Source organism: Phocoena phocoena, chromosome 9, assembly GCF_963924675.1.
Source record: "Phocoena phocoena chromosome 9, mPhoPho1.1, whole genome shotgun sequence".
In the NCBI taxonomy this organism is placed as follows: domain Eukaryota; kingdom Metazoa; phylum Chordata; class Mammalia; order Artiodactyla; family Phocoenidae; genus Phocoena; species Phocoena phocoena.
The window spans coordinates 87,446,969-87,466,892 of NC_089227.1; the positions used below are offsets into that span (position 1 = coordinate 87,446,969).

At 39.4% G+C, this 19,924-nt stretch overlaps 1 protein-coding gene across 1 annotated transcript in view; it reads left to right on the forward strand.

Moving 5' to 3' along the window:
- The window catches only part of LRGUK (leucine rich repeats and guanylate kinase domain containing), a 118,764-nt gene that overhangs the window by 85,699 nt on the left and 13,141 nt on the right, over positions 1-19,924 (forward strand). The window contains exons 16-17 of the mRNA XM_065884037.1: positions 11,031-11,170; positions 19,516-19,604. Of these exons, the coding sequence (XP_065740109.1) occupies positions 11,031-11,170; positions 19,516-19,604 (229 nt within the window). The remainder of the gene's footprint in view (positions 1-11,030; positions 11,171-19,515; positions 19,605-19,924) is intronic.

Consider the following 19,924-nt stretch of genomic DNA (forward strand, 5'->3'; position numbering starts at 1 on the left):
CGGCAACCCCTAGTCAGCATAGATGGGAGGCCCCCCGTTGGATTATTAGAAGGCAGTTAACCTTTGCACATGTGTGCCTCTTTTGTGGCTCACCCTCGCAGCCTGGAAGAGCAGCCCTGTGGTGGGGTACACCAGCATGCGGTGCCCCTGCTCCAGCAGAGAGAGCTGGTCTGAAACGTTGGTGCCAGCCAGGAGGCTTTGTGTCCAGACTTGGACAGATTCCAGCATGACTTCAGGCTCTGGCTGAAGCAGTGCTGAATTGCCATTAAGCTTTCTTTTATTCATTAGGAAAATTCACTTTTAGATTAGAAAATTCTCTCATGCTTCTTGCGTTATCAAGGGATCCAGAAGCAAAAAGAGCTCTGAGAAAGGAATCCTTTGCAGTTTCTGGGTCTTGGTCTCTCCCACAAACATTGCAAACCCACAGTTAATTTGTGGGAAGAGGACAAGTGATCGAGAGCTTCCGATTTGCATTGGCTTATACTGCCTGAAACTTATTTTGTTTGAAATGGACACCTTCCTTCTCTCTTTGAAGGGGAACCTCATGTAAATTAGCTCATGCTTTCGTTATGCCAAACCAGCTGGTTAAAAGAATTAGTAGGGAGAAAACTGAGGCGAATCCACTTTTTATTTATCTATTCATAACATCAGGATTCTTTTGCTGGCAAGTGACAGGAATCCAACCTGAGCCCGCTTATGTGAATCTTTTAGAAGGGAGGGGAGTATGTCACTCAACCAAACTCTGGGGAGGGCAGAGGGGCAGCAGAACCTCAGAGAGATTGGGGACCATCTCTGAACATAACCAGAACTGTCATCATCTCCAGTATTTTTGTCATCTGCTGGACCCTTGTCATCTCCTAGAATCTTGTCATCTCCAGGACTCTTATCATTTCTCATCTCTGTTTTTTTCTCCGTGTTGGCTTCATCTCTATGATATAAATGACTACATATCAGTTTCTGCACATGGCAGGGAATATGACCATCAGTAGCTCTTAAATTTTACATTTGGTATTATATCTGGCACCTCCCACTACCAGAAAGTGATTAACTCACATGCTCCTTAGTCCCTAAGATTTAAAAAATTATATTCAGGGAAAGATTCTGATTGGCCCAGCGTGGGTCAGATGCTCATTCCACAGCCAATTTACTCTGGCTGGGGACAGGGCACATTTCGATATACTCACTGGGTTCAATCCTGTGAACCCTAGCATCCACATAAAAGAGAATAACCGTAAGCAGAGCAACCAGTTTAATATTTAACTCTCGAGAATTTACAAGATATTTATTGAGTACTTACTGTGTGTACATGTTAAGCTGGGTTTGGCATCCTGTATTTTAAAAATGTAACTGATGACTACATGCCTGTGTAAACATGTCTTATCTTACACAAAGAGCATGTGTCCATAAAACTTGTGTGTATGTTGAGTGTTATTTCAAGTGCAGAAGAGGGAATTGATATTTTTATAATCCAGGATGCAGGACTCTTCTTGTATAATGAAGAGCCTATGTTATGCTAATAATTATCCTCTGATTTGTCTGGTTTGTCCAAGACGAAATGAATAAGGTGAATTTTTTAACATCTCATAACTTATTTTTCTTAAGTTAGTTCAAGTCCCCCAACAAGCATTGATTAAGTACTTCATATATGCCAGACACTGTGATAGTTTCTACATAGAGTAAGATGGTGAGGACACTTCAAGGAGCTCTCTTTTCTCAAGGGAGACGGATAGGAGGGTTTATTACATGTGATCAGGGCAGCTGGAGGCCCCACAGCACGCTAGGATAGGGTTAGCATCAAATAGAGAAGGAAACTCATTTATTAACTTTTCCAGAAAGCCATAAGAATACTAAGAAAGGACACCGAATTCAGGCTGGGATGTGAGAACTGGATCAGAAATCACTTCCAAGAGGAAGTCATCCTTTCAGCCAAGTCCTCAAGGTTGCAGAGCGGTCAGCAGACTGATGGGAGGGAAGGGAAGGTCTCAGAAGAGGGAACAGCATATGCCTAAGTGTGGAGGGAAGAGCAGGCGTTGCATCTTCTGGACCGAAGTGTCAGGAGAGCTATAGACGTACGTAGCTCCAAAGGGCACATTGTGCTGTGCTCGTGAGATTGGAAACTTGATCTTCTGACAGTGGGGAGCCATTGAATGGTGAAATTTTTTTTATCTTACAGGCATCTGTTTCGAGTCAGCGTAGAGGATCACTTTAAAGAGGGCAATTTAGATGGCAGCAGGAATGCTGGGAAGCTATTGCACTGGTCCTGACACGAAGGTAGTAAGGGCCTGAAATAAGGCATTGTGGCAGGAACGGGCAGATTCAAGATATTGGACTGGATGTAGCGGGAGTGCAGACCGGGAAAGAGAGGAGGAAAATCAGGATACCCACCCACCTTTAGGACCTGTGTATGGGGCATTTTAGAGGCACTAGTACCTCACTTGGGTGAAAAACTTTAGAAATTTCCTTGGTCTTCTCCTCGGGCAGCTGTTTCTGAGGCTCCTTAAGGCATTTGGGGCTGCATTTTCATTAGGGTTCTCATGCAAAGTGAGATGCCAAATTTCCCATCTTTTGACTTGGGAGAAGCTCTAACGCCCTTCCCTGGGGTCCATGATGGTGTCAGGTTCGTGTTTGTGTTTTGGTCGTATAAACATCTCAGATTCAGTGCAGCTGGACATTTTGTTTGTTGTTCAAGGAGAGGAATAGAAAAGATTACCAACTCCTCCCTTGGTGAGAGGTTTTTAACAGCTGTTATTGATTTTTCTTGGTATAAGGGGAACTTCTGCTTTTTAATTGTAGAACATAAATATTTAAAAATTGTCATTTTCCATCTACATTTACAAACAAAGTTCATATCACTTTCATATGCTGTGTTCCTCAGGAAAGTGATCTTTATGGGGAAAAAAAAGAACGTTGTGGACTTTAGTCATTCTATTAGCTAATACAGTCTTCAGCTTTTTAAAAGAAGTCTGGCATTTCGTATTCAAATCAACAGAGATGATAATTCCACTGGGTGCAAGAGCCTTCTTCAAATATTTAAAGAGCTAAATCAATTCTCTTCAAACCTCAAAAGATAATTGGACAAAGGGTAATTTGGTAGTAATTTACAGAAGGGGAAGTAAAAATGGCCAAAAAATATGTCAAAAAGTATTTAAGTTTCACTATCACCGTAAGTCAAAACAGAATAGACTTTTTTGGGTACCAGAGTGGCAAAGATGGAAAACAAATGCCTGTTCTTGGTGAGGCTCAGGGTCAGTGCACTTTCTCTGTCATCATTGAGAAGGTAAATGGGCACAACTTTTCTGGGGACAGCTTTACAGTACCTGTCAGAGCCTTCAAATATTGCATGTCTTTAACCTAGCAATTCCAATCCAAGAATTATAAGGAAATATGGTATGTACAAGGGTGTTCATATTAATGTCTTTGTAATAAAACCTGGAAATAATTAAGCCAGCTAATGGGATTTCAGAAATAAGTTATGGGCCAAAAGTTCTGGTTCAGCTGTATGTTGCCATTATAATCATGTTGTAGAATTTTGGAAGAGGAAAATATTTGTTACTTATTAAGAAGAAAGCAGGTTAAGGAGGTACAGCTAGTATGGTTCCAGTTGTCAGCTCTGGGTTGTTAGATTATGGGTAATTTTTATTTTCTCTTTTATGCTTTTCAGTATTTTGTAAATTTTCTACAACAAGCCTGTGTTTATTCAGAAAATGTTATATAGAAGTAAATTCCTACATATGAAAAGCTGTCCTGTGAAAGCAGCACCCTAATATTCTATTTCAATTTGGCTTAATGAGAACTTTCTAGGAGTCAGAGTCATGTACAGAGGAGCAGACAGGCTCTCCCCATAATTTAGATGCTCTCTGATGGGAATCTCACAGAAAGTCTCCTTAGGTTGGGTGATTAGTTGGACTGGCTGAAATTTAAGGTTCCTTTTATAATCTGTGATCTGTTCACTACAACTAGCTCTACTGGCTGGCTCTGAAGAACCCGGCAGCCTATTTTATTAAATAGAGAGCCTAGTACTAGAAAATTGCAGAGTTAGTACTCATTAGATCAGTGGCTTTCAAACTTTCTAGTCCAAGACCCGTAACCAGGGATACAGCTCATAATATCATGACCTACACACAGACCTACACGCATAGGAAACAAAGGTATAATGAAATACCTTCACTGTGGTGATAAACTCTGATACCTTCTCTTCTATTCAATCTTAATTCTTTAACACACTGGTCATGACCTATTAAACTGATTTCACAATTTAGTCTGCAGCCTGCAGTTTTTGAAAAACCCTGTACTGAGTGCTCTGGAGCTTTGCTATGGTTCTGTTCTTAGAGGCCTACTGACCAGGTACTACCCTGCTCAGGTTGCCTTCAAGTGAGGTGGGATGGATTGGCGTGATTTATACTGATTTATTTTCTGTGACAACAGAAGGATTCAGTGTATTAGCAGTTATGCTCTTTGTCAGTGTTAGGACTCTGGGTAAGGTATATTGAAAATTTTTATGCATAGTATAAAGTTCTTATGTAAAGCTAAAATAACCAGTCTCGATCGATAGTGTTTTAACCACTAAGTCCTTAGCTGGTTCCCTTTCCTTTTGTTTCACGACAACACTGAAAATCACCTCTTTACTATAAAGGTTCCTCCAAATCACAGTCTGTCCATAAATGAATTTAAAGACATCATTCTAAAAATCACATTTCTTTATTGACCAGGCATTCAGAAAAGAAAATAAGAAGAGACTGTTTCTTTGTGTTGATGATAAATAATGTTAGACCACCAAATCTTTCATCTCAAAGGTGATGATGAGAGAGCAGTCCTGATTAGCAAAAGCTGGAGACCTTTTTTAAAAAGTTTGTAACCTTAGAAATTTATGATTTCAGATAACAGTCAAAATTTTCATTGGAAATTCCAGTTCCAGTACAATCTAGCTGTGTAACCTTGAGCAGTTTACAAAGGTCTCATGTAATATAAAATGGAGATAATAGTAGTACCTGCCTCAAGATTATTGTGAGGATTAAATGAGTTAATATATTGAAAAACGCCCAGAACAATGTCTGGCACATAGTAAGTACTTATATGAGTGTTTGTTAGCATTAACATGTAAGCAGTAAAAAAAAAATTTTTTTTTAATAGCATTTTATCCTTTTTTTTTTTTAAAGATTTTTGTTTGTTGTTGATGTAGACCATTTTTAAAGTCTTTATTGAATTTGTTACAACATTGCTTCTGCTTTATGTCTTGGTTCCTTGGCCACGAGGCATGTGGGATCTCAGCCCCCTGACCAGGAATCGAACCCGCACACCCCCCTGCATTGGAAGGCGAAGTCCTAACCATTGGACCGCCAGGGAAGTCCCAGTAGCATTTTATCCTTAATTGGAAAGGACTGGTGGAAATATTTGGCAAATGGTGCGGTCTTCTCTGAAAATCCTTTAAAAATTTTGACAACCTTAATTGAATAAAGGGCCTTAAACAGAATTAGGATTATTTTGGAAAGAAATTGCAGTTCAGGAAAATGTTACTGAGATCAAGAGATTCTTTCACGTACATTCACAGGTAGCATTGCAGCTTGGAGAACTGAGTTGAGGAGACATCAGTTCCGAGGTTATTATGAAATTGACATGTGATACACATGGAAGAGACTTGTAATAGCGCCTAGAACATAGTATGCTCAGTAAATGTTATCTATTATTTTTATTGTTATTATGTCATTGATAATATCAAAGGCATTTACATTCTGTGTTTCATCTTGGTTAAATGGTAAATGGCATCAAGTTACTTGACTCAGGAATAAACTACCAGATAGCTGGCATTTTGTTTTCTCTTTGTGGTAGGTTGAAACAGAGACTGGCTTCTACATGGTACCGGATCTAAAGACCCTTGGTTTCCAAGGACAAAGATAGCAAAGGGAAGAAAGACAAAAGATGTCTTTGCTTGAGAAGTGACCAATGAAACAACATCTTTGAAAATGTTGTTCTTGAAGGATGAGCTCTTGCAAACGAAAACTACACTTAGCAGAGGTGGAGCTGTAGGGTTGGGTGGAAGTCACATCGGAAATTTAGTTATCAAACGTACCGCTCAAAGGAGAGGGAAGCCTTTAGTTTGTGTTCCAGCTCCCTGAATGTTTCTGTCCTATTTTCTGTCAGCCATAGCTACCCTTTCCTTCTCTCCTTATCCCAAATTCTGTACGCATCCAAATCTTATGCATCAAGTTTCTACTCTTGAAATTTATCTGTCCTACATCCTCTCTCCTTCAAAGTGTCAGTTAACTACTTCATGATAAACTCATTCATTTAAAAGAAACCCTGAAATTCATGGTACTATTGTTATATGTTTTATTTAGGACATCCTCTATACAGTGTCCAAATATTTAACCCATTAGTTCAGCTCTACTGAAGACATTTCAAAGTATGAAGTTCAGTGGAAAAAAGCATTCTTTTTGTACCTCATTCTTTCGGTGTGAGAAGGCACATTCACATGCTTCCTTTGTCCTGATGTAGAATCTGTTCTCCGTTTAAATAGCTGATTATTCCTTTGATCGGACACTCAAGAATATAGTACTTTACTGTTAGAATAGTTTAGTATGTGCGTTCATTCTATCATGTATAGCATGAACATTATTACTATATGATAGCTTTCTACTATAAAAGCTTATTTTGCTATGGAAAATTTTTATGGATATTATGTGAAATGATTATTTTTCTAGTTGCTATTATTCCTTTCTCAGAAGCACAGATAGTCAAGACTTATAAGATTTAATTCTGTCCTGGAAAAAATGGCTTCTTTTGGCACCTTCAGTTTTGTGATAATACTTTCTAATGAACTGAGCGTTTCCCTTACCGTGAATTATGTAACTATCCTATTAAAAATAAATAAATATTTTAAATTGTGTAGCAGATTATTATGCTTTAATTTGCTTTTGGTCCTTTTTATGGTTACATGTTTCAGCATTGAGACTTTTACAGGGATTTTTATAGCTATTTACATTTTACATATGTATATGTATTTAATCATGGTAGTATAAATTACTCTTGTTAATTTAAAAGAACCTCACTACTACCAAAATAAACATGTTTTTTAAGCCCCATTTGAGTGGGAAAAACTGAATGATTCTGGCTATCTGAGAACTTTAGTATGAAAATTAAAGCCTACTTCCAAGTCATACATTTCCAAGTGTTTTCAAAGAGAGACAAACACTGGTGCTGATTTTTTGGGGTTTTTTTTTTTTTTGGCAAAGTTTTATTTAAATATTAATTTGGTCTCATGTTTTTAGACAGGAGATTGACTTAGTTGTTTTGCTATACAAGTAACCTTACTGCTGTAGAAAAATTGGTTACCAAAATAGGGATTTTTGTTTTTCAAAATATACACAATCTGACCCCCAAATTCTAATTTTATTACTAATTATTGAAATGGCTGTGTGCCTATAATATCAGATCATCAGTATCTTTTATTTTCTCCTTTCTTTTTTGCAGTAAAGGACCCTATATAGTCTGTGTCATAATGTGTTATGAAATATACACAGATGTTTTATCTTAGGTGCATGGCTTCTACTGCATTTGTTATTTTGGTTGGATTCTGTGGTTATTCTTTTAAAATGTTTTATACGAATATTATTTTAATTCACTTGACTGCAAAGAGATATAATTCTAAACAAAAGGTCTAAGTTATTTTGAATTAATTTGAGATGTAGTTCTGGTTGTTCCAGATATTTCATTTATATTTTCTTACATTTGGTAATGATACCAATCCATAAAATAACTTGAAAATCTGTCATGCATCGTTAAATTCACTTATGCTTCATTGTAGGCGTTTAAGTAAATGTAACTAGCTTATATACTGAAGAACTTGGTAATTTTTGTGGACTGTACAGTAACTTATATATATAATTTAATGTTGCCTCAAGGTTAACTTTTAGATACTTTGAATAAGATCACTTTAAGAAACTTGGTTGCAGGGTATTATAACACTGGTAACTGGGTTTTTTTTTTTTTATTGAGAAGTAAGATCTCTTGTTCATTAATGTATTAAGACATTTGAAACTATATTAAGAACTGTATGAAACTCTTTATTATAGGAGTCTGAGTCCCTAAAGTGGTAGCATTACAATGTAGTTTAATAGTAATCTAAACACATTATTTTTACCCAGATTGTTTTGTTGCTGAGAAACCATTAAGACATTAAACTGTTGAATTACAGCTGCGTTGTATCATCAGATAGAACTTGGTTTGTTTACATCATAGTACAATTGGCTTACGTCTGAGAAAGCTGGAAGAAGGAACCCTGACACAAATATATACTATATTTTAAATAAGCTTTTATACATAGGGAGGGTCATTTCTATGGAAATTATATAAATATAGCTTCTATTTCTTTAAATTTCATCTTTTTTTTCAGATTCATCTGGTCTTTTTCACAATGCTCTGTTCTTAGAGTCCCATCAAGAGGACAAGTGTTTTGGTTTTGTTTGTTTGTTTGTTTGTTTTTCAATGAGCATAAGATTCAGCCCTTCCGTCTCTTTTTTGGTTGTTAGTTTGCCTTGTTTCAGCCATGCTGAATTCTTTACTGTAATTCAGTTGTGTTAAGCATGCTTCTGGGTCTTTATACAAAGCCACTCTCTCTGCCTGATATGCTTTTGCCCCAGATATTTGGATGCCTTCCTTCTTTATGACTTCAGATCACTGTGCAGATGTCACCATCTTAGGGAGGACTTCCTTTGGCCATCATGCTGTCTCTCACTCTGTCTCCTCATCTGCCTGCCTGGTCCTTCATCACACTTATCACTACCTGACGTTATACTACCTGACATTATCTGGTGTTATTGTCTTTCTCCAACATTAGAATGTAAGTCCCACAGGTCAAGGACATTTTATTTACTGCTCTATCCCAACACCCAGAGCACTGTCTGGCACATAGTAGGAGCACAACCGATACGGGTTGAATGGCTTTTCCGTTATGAAGATTTAGCAGAGTATGTTTCCACGTAATAATCGTGTCCTATTACCTCTGTGATTGTTATGAACATAATTACTTCAATGTTCCTTTCCAGAATGCTCTATCACGTGGAATTTCTTGGCTGTGGATTTGCCCATTTGTTGCATCCTCTGAGTCTCTCCCCCTCTCCTCAAGACTGGTGCTGGGTTGTGGAGCTTTAGGCTTCCCTACCATGGTTCAATACTTTTACTTGTCTGCAACACCTTTTACCTACTTTTTTTGTTTGTTTGTTTGTTTATGGCTGTGCTGGGTCTTCGTTGCTGCACGCAGGCTTTCTCTAGTTACGGCAAGTGGGGGCTACTCTTCGTTGAGGTGCACAGGCTTCTCACTGCGGTGGCTTCTCTTGTTGTGGAGCACAGGCTCTAGGTGTGCGGGCTTTGGTAGTTGCAGCACACGGGCTCAGTAGTTGCGGTACATGGGCCCTAAAGCGTGCGGGCTTCAGTAGTTGCGGTATATGGGTTCAGTAATTGTGGTGCGCAGGCTCTAGAGTGTGTAGACTTCAGTAGTCGTGGTGCGCGGGCTCAGTAGTTGTGGCACGCAGGCTCTAGAGCATGCAGGCTTCAGTAGTTGTGGTTCATGGGCTTAGTTGCTCCGCAGCATGTGGGATCTTCCCGAGCCAGGGATTGAACCCGTGTCCCCTGCAATGGCAGGTGGATTCTTACACACTGGACCACCAGGGAAGTCCAGCTTGTACCTTCTTTTTTTTTTTTGTGGTACGCGGGCCTCTCACTGTTGTGGCCTCTCCCGCTGTGGAGCACAGGCTCCGGAGGCGCAGCCTCAACGGCCATGGCTCACGGGAGCCGCTCTGCGGTATGTGGGATCTTCCTGGACCGGGGCGCGAACCCATGTCCCCTGCATCGGCAGGCGGACTCTCAACCACTGCTCCACCAGGGAAGCCCTGTACCTTCTTTTTATCAGCTAGGGATTGCCACACAATTTGGTAGGAGTTCAATTTCAGATTCCATACCAGCACACAGCCCAGGAGTAGAGACCTGATTTCCCACAGGTGTCTCCACCCTCAGTCCAGGTGAGACTGTGCCCAGGCTAAGTCCTGAGGTCTGTGGGCTGAGATTTCCAGACACTCCCTTTCCAACTTCTCGCCTAATAGCCCAGGTCTCGTACATTAAGCACACAGGGACTGGCCTTGCCTCTCAGTCCAGAAACCTCAGCCCCTGAGCCACTCTCTGACCTCTTGGCATCAATTTCCACTCCTCTGACTTGGAATCTTCGCTTCACTTCCAGCACCTGGAAATTTTTCTTGCTTGGTTTCAGTTTTGCTATGTGATAAAAACAAGTTTCTGTTATATGTTATCCACTATTTATTTTGTCTTGGGTGGGGATAGCTTCCCACATCTGCTCAGTCAGCCGTATTGGCTAGTGTAGATGTGGAGATTATTTATTTTGGCATTTTTGTAGCAATACTGAAAGTGTTGATGTTCCTAATAAATCCCAATGTATGTACACCTGGGCCCGCTGTACATGAGCAGTGATAGAAATTTAGACTCTTTATATTCTAGGCCTCTGGACATTCTGATGTTTTGTAGGGAACATTAGACAGCATTTATGTGTAAATTCTGTTAAATACTGACCTCATCATCCACTCCATTCTTTTAAAAAGGTTTTTCTTAGTGTTGCATGATGATGATGATGGTGATTTTAGCCTTTTAGGACAATTTTGTCAAATGGAAAGTAATTATAAAGGGGATTTTTCACTTAAGTATCTGAAAGCCATTGTTTTTGTTAAGTTTTACTTCCTTTAATTCCATTCATAAGTCTGTATTATTTGAACACTAAGGGTACTCCCAGGACATGTCTACTAGGTGCTGCAGGCTGACTTTATAATTTTCAATAATAAGTATTATTGTTATCGTGTTCTGAGACATAAATTTTTAGTTATCTTACTTTCAAGTTGAAATGCACAGACTTTAAGTATACACTTTATTGTGTTTGGGCAAATCCACGTATAAAACATTCTCTTACTTCAGAAAGTTGCTTTATCCAATTTTATGCCTTTTATTTTAAACTTTACTTTTTTCCCTAGCAGATATTAAGAAACCTCAGCTGAAACCTGAAAAGACTTCGAAGAAGTTTAGAGCTTTGAGTGAATTTGAGTCCCTGGATTTTGCAGACAGAAACTACTTTGTGAAATTATGGGCCAAACTTTCAGGCAAAAACACGCCAGCGGTAAGAAGGGATAGAGGGGTGAGGGAAGCTGGAACTGAGCATTACAAAATCAGACAAAAAGGGCATTGGATATTTCAAGACTAACAAGTTTCACCAAAACTGTCCTCTGACTGGTGTCAGCTGAAGACAAGTTTTTTCCCCCTCTTTCTACACCTCTAAGAATAGGCATGGGTTCTAAAAACAGAATATACAGTGTAGATTTTTTTGAGTACCTTTCCCCCAGGCTCCCAGTGGAAGTTCTGACGCTCAGTTCTCCTATTTAACAAGCATAGAAAAGAACTACGTAGGATTAATACTGTAGAGTATGTATTTCAAGGGAAAACTTGCTTTACTGTTGGGATATAATCTTGAGTGTTCTTGTGCTGAGCCTTCAAAGTGAGTCCACTCAAAGAGTCCATGTCTTCTAACCTTGCAGTACTTAGACCCATCCTATGACTTAAAAGATCCCGTTCTTTGAGAACTCAGAGAAGTCAGGATATGTGGAAGTTGGCCCTACCTTCATATTAGGTCATGCTCTTTTCTGTTTGTGATGGTTTTCCTGTGATGGTCTGGGAACACAGAGACCTAAATCGTTGCCATTGCCTCAGAAGTGACAGAACTTCTGATTTGGTTGTCAACTCCTTGGTCATGTTTCCCTAAGCCTTGCCTGTTCTAAGCAAATAATCACATTGTCTTCTAAAGTCAGAACCATGGGCATTGGTCACAAGAATCAGACTGGTTACTTCAGATGAAAAGTCTAGGGCCGTGGTGTACATGGGCATAGCTATACATTCTGCTCTGATTAAGTCATAAGAATGGGATGTTTGAAGTACAAGGAACAGATACCCGTTAAAGTCAGCTTAAATAAGAGGTAGTTCCATTATTAAAAAATATATGATGAGTGGATTCACAGTGCATCGGGAGCAGGGATGAAGTACAGATCTCACAGGAACCAGAAATAGGGTTGGAAAGTGCATCCCAAAGGCATCAAGTTCCTCTCATCTCTGCTTCTATTTTTCCCGTGCTCTGTCGTCCTCTCTCTCCTGGCTGGCCTCCTCCACTCACTCAGCTTCCCTCCCACATAATTTGAACTCATTTGCACACGTGCCAGCCCTGACTCACCATGGCTCTCTGCCTGTGGCTCTATGCCCACAATTCCTGGCCACTTCTCTCCGTCTCTTTAATTCATACTGTGGAAAGCAAAGCAATCTAATTGGCACAGCTGGACTTTTTAGCCATACCACACAGATCAAATTAAACTGCTTGTCCTGTCACCTGTGGCAGGGCAAAAGGCAGGGCCACTTGATACACATTCTGGCCTCTTAGAAGCAGCAGGGGATGGGTGCACTCTAAACATCTAAAAATAATATAAATTTGTATCATGATACTGGAGTACAGGAAATGCCCTATTTATTTATCCAAAATAGATTAACTCTGGAATTGTTCCCACCGACCAGGATCTGTGGGAAATCAAATATCAGTCATTAGGAGTGGGGATCACTCCCATTCTTTGGATTAAGTTCAAGAATCCTGAGGTTTGTGTCATCCTAGAAACTTAGGGAAGGGCCTCTGGTCTCCAGACTATCATGGTTACCATGGAGATGTTCCTTGTCTGAAACCCTGAGTTCCATTCTGAGCCAGGGGCTCTCCCGCTCGTGTGTTCACCCAGTGCCGACCCCCAAGATCTCACCACACCCTGGGAGCACACTCGACGTGAGGAGCCCGTCAGCCTCTGTCCTTGCAGTCCTGGGAAACCCAGCTCTTCAAGTCAGTCGATCACTTTCTCTCTGCACCTGCTGTCCTGTACAGCTTCATGCTTCTTGGAGCTTAGACTTTCAAATATAAGGTCTTCTTTTAATCTCCCGGGACATGGCATATCCAGACTGTAAAAACTCCAGAGCGCACATCCTTAGCCACCTTTATTCTTTAATTACAAGTCTGTGTCTTGACAGCCAGAGCCAGCTCATGTCCCAGTTAGACTGTCCTGCTGTACAACGTCACACACACAGATGAGAAACACACCGTTGAGTCACACCCTCTGCCTGTTAGTGGGTATCCATGGTTTATTTAAATATGACAAATCTGAATATTACCTGTTAGAAAATTTTCAGGCCTAATTAAAGGTAGCTTTTCTTTTTTTTTTTTAAAAATTTTATTTTTATGTGGACCATGTTTTTGTAAGTATTGAATTTGTTACAATATTGCTTCTGTTTTGTTTTGGGTTTTTTTGGCTGCGAGGCATGTGGGATCTTAGCTCCCGAACCAGGGATTGAACCCACACCCCCTGCATTGGAAGGTGAAGTCTTAACCACTGGACCGCCAGGGAAGTCCCTAAAGATAGCTTTTCTCTGGTCAAGGGCACTCAGGTACCCAGGAGCAAGAACAGAGGAACAGATGAAAAATGCACACAACACGCACACAGTGGGTTTTCAGCTGTAATTCATCTCCGACATCTCAATATAAAACTAATGAACAGTATGGGGGAACTGGAGAGTGGAGAGTATGATAAAAAGGCAATGCGAGAGTAGAGGGGCCACCTTGGTGGCGGGAGGGGAACAGGTATGTGGACCACGTGTCATGAAATTTTGACAATGTCCAGTGCCACTCCTTACCTGTAGTCACCTCCCTGAGAAACTGTTCAGCCCCCATAATCCAGGGCATCTAGGGCCTAGTGTAGAAATCTACTGTGTCCTGTGTTAGAGGGTGGGCAGTTTCTCATCCATGATGGCAACAGCGCTCAAACCCCTTGCAGCCTGAGGTTCTGGTAATTTTGCCTGCCAGTTCTGGTGGAGGTATAATGTAACAGAGTAGTTTCATAGAAAAGCAAATCAAATCCCCCAAGAACCAACAGATTCACCCCTCAAAAATTAGAACAAAGGTAGTACTTAATTGCCACTGTCATGTATATGGGGTGAACTTGCCTAAGATTATTTTTAGTACCTCGTTTTCTTGTAAAGATTATGAATTCAATGCTATTTTGAAATTTTAAGTATTTATCAAATTTTGAGATATTTCGTAAGTTATTAACCTCTTGCCTAGCCATTATAATGCTGCAAAATGAGCAAAACCTTTTTAAGATCATCACCACAGAAGCTTTAATGAGATATTATGATTATATTGGAGGCCATAAATAGCCTTTATATGTCACTTATAGTTTGGAAAGGGCTTCTGTGTAAATTATCTCATGTACCCCTTATTGCAACCCTTAGGAGATGTTATTCATTTACTTTCCCAACATAAATCCCTATGTATTTTTAGAACTTTATGGTGGATTGAGGAAAGTAATTGCAACTACCTCTGTCAAAAACCTATATCATAAATCTTCCAAAAAAAGAAAAAGATAGAAATGTTTGTGCTTTTTTGGGGTCTTAACTGTAGATTTAATGTGTTCATATTTACCTGTAGAAACTATCAAGAGAGCCATTTGACACTGAAGGACTAAATAGGAATTCCCATTGTCAATGCTTTTTTGGTCCTGTTTCTTTCAAAAGCACCCTTTCCACTTAAGTTGAACACTGCATTCTTCCTGAAACCTACCTTAAACTTACTGCGTATGTGAGGTCTTTCAGTTTACCCCCTCCATTCTAATATTCTACTCTTTCCTTGTGTGTGGTTTGTCACCACGTGCATGTCAAGGTGTGATTACAAAGTAACAGAGCTGGTTTTGTGTGTGTCTTCTGAAAACCAGCCCTATTCCTGGGTAGTCACATAGCCACATGTCATAACTGGTTGAGTAAGTGTATATTTATGTGTGTGTTCGTGTGAAAATTTTTTGCTGTGGAATTATTGTGAGTAGATCTTTGCCTTCTAGGAGAAGCTTTATTTTCAGAACTTCAATTGTATCTGTTTCTCCAACCAGCTCCTCTGATCTCCTTAGGGGACAGCCTTACTCCTGAGGCAGGCCAAGTTACTGAAAGCCACTTTTCTAGAAAAAAAATTGCTGAATGACCAATTCATTCAAAGCCAATTTAGTGAATGTGTGTGTGTGGCAGATAAGGCCAGTGAGATCAAAAAGCACCCAAAGATTTGAAGGTCAGTGAGAAAGTGGACCTATAATGACAAAATATTGGGCCCTACGTCTACTAAGCACTATTTCCTTTCACTACTCTGAGGCAGGTCAACTCAGGGAGCTTGTCAGAGATAACACAGCTTAGAAGTGTCTATTCCGACTCCAAAAGAAACATGCTTTCTTCTCCTCAGTACATTTTTCAGGGCATGGTGTTCAACACTATATTTATTAGCTGGAATAACACTATAAAGAGATACTTCTCTTATCTGCCACCTAGTTACCAAGTGGTACAGTTCATGTAGGATCAGCAGTCCAAGTGCCTTTTTCAAGATAATGAATTGGTTTCCTGTTATTCTCTGAAGGTGACCAACTAATTTTTAAATATCATTTGTAATCATTATGATTCTGATTTGTGCATATTGAAGGCTATCCACCCACTGCATTTTTTATCCTTATCGAAACTCAAATTATTCTATCTTTGGCCAGCTAGAGCTTCTGCAGGTTGACACCTGTGTCCTTTTAACGTGACCCATTTTGCTGGTTGGTATGACAAGATATTCTGTGCTCTTTTGTTCATTACCTGTCCTAGACCTGGAATCAGTCTTTTGTCCAAGAAGTCTTGGTTTCTTCAAGTGGGAGATGGTTGTACAAGAAAACACATCATGGTTGCTAGGAATGCTCATTGCTCTTGGGGTGGCCATTGTTTCTAGGCCTATTCTGTGGATAGATAAAATATTTCATGAGTTCAAGTTAATATTTCCAATTTGGATTCAAGACTTCAGCATTTTTACTTAACTCCTTCTCTGTTACATATTTTTTCTTTTCTCCACACTGAGAGTCCTGCTTCTCAAAGATAGAGGCGATGATAGAATTATAATATCTTACTAAATTTCTTGTTTGTTTTAACCACATTACACACAGAAGAGTCTCAGAATAACAATACTAAATACTACCAGCACCAGCACCCATTATAAAAACTGAAAGCAGTTTATAAAAAAGGGTTTTACAAATGATCCTCCCGCCATTGTTTGTGATTATGTTATAGCTATACTATCAGAGCATGCCCTCATATCCTCTCTCCCTTTTAACTCTCATTTTGTCTTAGTTATCAAATACCTTCATACTTAATACTCATCATTAGACCTCAGGTCAGTGTCTCTCTAGTTGTTTTATTGCCTAAGCTTATTCTCTACTAGATACAGAAAGGGCTGTGGGAAAAATATTTCCTGCATTCTTGCCTGTTGATAACAGTCTGTTACACTTTACACTTGAATTGTAGTTTTTAGTATCTATCCTGTTTCTTTTTTTTGTTTTGTTTTGTTTTACGGTACGCGGGCCTCTCACTGTTGTGGCCTCTCCCATTGCGGAGCACAGGCTCCGGACGCGCAGGCTCAGCGGCCATGGCTCATGGGCCCAGCCACTCCGCAGCATGTGGGATCTTCCTGGACTGGGGCACGAACCCATGTCCCCTGCATCGGCAGGTGGACTCTCAACCACTGTGCCACCAGGGAAGCCCCTGTTTCTTTGTTTTGGTTTATTTTATCAAGATCTCTTATTGTTGATATGTTGGACCTTCTTTATATATGTCTATATAAATGACAAATATTTGTCATTTTCTCTTGAATCTTTTTACCTCTTTCTTCATTTCTTTTTGAGGTTTAAAGTTTCTCCTTCATTTTCTGTTTCTCTTAAGTCATTATTTGTTGTTCTTTTTCACTCCTGTATTTCTTCTAGTTTAGTTTTCATTTCCTAAGTGACTTTTTCCTGTATATTCTAATTCTTTCCTGAGTTCCAGCACCTCATTTGTGAGTTTGTAAAATTGTAATTCATTTGTTCCTTAATGTTTTGTGTCATTTTCTTAATGTCTTTTAGTTTATTTTTAAATAGTAGATTACAGATTTTATCTGTTTCCCCTTCATTGTGTACAGAGATGTTATTCTCCTTTTCCTCTTATTTCTTATAATAACTTTGCATTGGATTTGACTGGAAATTTTCTCATTTTTATGTGAAATTCATTTTCTCAAACATTTAGAAGGAAGGTGGTTTTTTCAAATAGTATCAAGGTATATGGCAGTTTCCTTCCTGAGATTTCCTGGTTCTGTTCCACTCTCCCGCTTTGGTCTAGATTTCCTCTTTCCTATGTCTCTGTTTGCTCTTTCCCAATTAATTTTTTTTTTTAATTAGTTTATTTACTTATTTTTGGCTGCATTGGGTCTTCATTGCTGGACACAGGCTTTCTCTAGTTGTGTTGAGCGGGGGCTACTCTTCGTTGCGGAGCACGGGCTCCAGACGCGTGAGCTTCAGCAGTTGTGGCGCACAGGCTCAGGAGTTGTGGCTCATGGACTGCAGAGCACAGGCTCAGTAGTTGTCGCGCACAGACCCAGCTGCTCCGCGGCATGTGGGATCCTCCCAGACCAGGGCTCGAACCCGTGTCCCCTGCATTGGCAGGCGGATTCTTAACCACTGTGTCACCAGGGAAGTCCCTCCCAATTAATTTTTATTCCACCCCCATCAGCTTTTTTTTAGTGTAAAACCCTGTCTTAGAAGGGACAGTGGATTAGTTTCAAGAATTCACAGTTGATCCAGCTCCTGCAGAACTTACTGTGGACCCCTTATTCTTACCTACTATTAGAATGGAAACAACCCCTCCTATGTTTCAGCCATGGTTTCCAAATTGTCCTGCTATGCTTCCTAGTGAATACTTCTTAGCTGTCTTGGGGCTCTCCTGTTCTCAGGTCTTTTAGTCACCCTGTTTCTTTCTTTGGCTTCCTCTTACATAGACACTGATACCATGCAGGTGTTGTGGTTATTGTCACCTGTATTGGGGGATTTGAGGGGAGCTTGTCACCTAGTTTTCTTGTAAATGTTTGATATGTTTTCATTTTGCTATTTAGTTGCTATATCTGTTTTTACGTGGAAATTCTGGAAGGTCCAAAAACTATGCTTCCACTACCACTGTCATCTTCCCAGTCATGATATAATTTAGATCAAGGATCAATATAAGAAAAAAATAAGGATGGTATGAAGTAAAATCACAATAGAAAATGTATATATTAGTATAGAGTGATTTGGGGGAAAAATAACAAATCAATATGAGAATAAGACAGTGGATTTAGTTGATATGTAGTACTTTTATAGTAATATGAGACAATTTAGATGTATTTATGGAGCTATTTAAAATACAGTTTTTAAGTGGTGAAATGTAAGTAGAGTTTGTTTCTTCCTTTCTTATCCCATTATAAATCCCCTCCCTCCTACCCAGCAGACATTTTCTCCTCATTATGCTTACACAGAACCACAGAGATGATGGTCAGGGGAACAGTAAAGTGGTCTTGGCAATCAAATATCCACCTGAGAGACTGTGTTCAATGAGTCTGCATGTTAGCTCTCATGTCATGTGTCTAAGGAACAATTTCACAAGCTTGACCTAGAATTTCTCAACGGCATGTATAGTTATAAAACAGCATGTGCTATCTTTGTTTTTTTCCTCTTTTCAGTTGCCTTTTGACACCAGATTATAAACCTTTTGAATGCAGAGACTATGTTTTTTTTTTTTTTCTTTTCTTTTTTTTTGGCTGCATCGGGTCTTAGTTGCAGCATGCAGGATTTTTTGTTGCAGTGCACAGGCTTCTCTCTAGTTGTGGCACGTGGGCTCTCTTGTTGAGGTGCACAGGCTCAGTAGTTGTGGTATGAGGGCTCTCTCTCTAGCCATGGCCCACGGGATTAGTTGCCCTGCGGCATGTGGGATCTTAGTTACCTGGCCAGGGATCGAACCCGCATCCCCTGCATTGGAAGGCAGATTCTGTACCACTGGACCACCAGGGAAGTCCCAAGACTATGTTTTTTGTATCTTTGTATTCCCATAATCAAATGCTCACCAAGTATTTAGTGATAGTGATGGGGTGTTGGTGAAATATGGGAGGAAGACCTCCCAATCTGTCCTATTTCAGGATCATACTTAACATCGTTGGATATATTCAATCAGTTAGTTACTAGGTGTGCTAAGATCTGGTAAAACTAAAAAGACAATAATAGTCTGTATCCTTGAGAGATAATCTCATTAAAAAGATTAAAAAAAATATATAAACATGATAGCTTAAAAAATTGCCTCATTATTATTTAGATGTCAGATAAAAGTTTACATATTAAATTGTAGTCTTCATAAAAATATTTCTATTTTATTTATAAAGTTTTCTTTCTTTCCACTGAACAAATATTGTTTTTTAGGCCTATGTTTTTTCCCTTTTTCTTTTCACACATTTGGCAGTCTCTAGCAAGAAGACAATGATTGTAGCTATTTTAGTCATCGGACATATTTTTAACTTCAATATAATTTTAAATCATATTTCTTGCCTAGGAAAGAGAGTCTATGGCGAGACAGTATGAGACAGCCCGGCAGGCCCTAATGGGAAAGACACCTCCTCATCACGCATTCCTGTTTCAAAGGTAGTGATTTATCACATTTATTTACACCTGGGCATCTTTAAATTGATTTTTTAGTATCCAGATATACCAAATGAATCTTAAATCATCAACACAAACAGGGACCTTTGTACTAAAATGGACCCAGTGGTTCAGTAGTAAACCTAGTACTAGAAGTTGTATTTCCCTTTCATTTATATAGATATTTAAAGGCACAATATACTCACAGCTACTAGAAACTGATGTTTTTTGCAGTCTTTGAAGACTGCAAAGAATGATGTTTCTGGTGGTGTTTGAATATAAGTATCAGCCTTCGCCAAGGCTTTGATGATGGAAGGTTAATT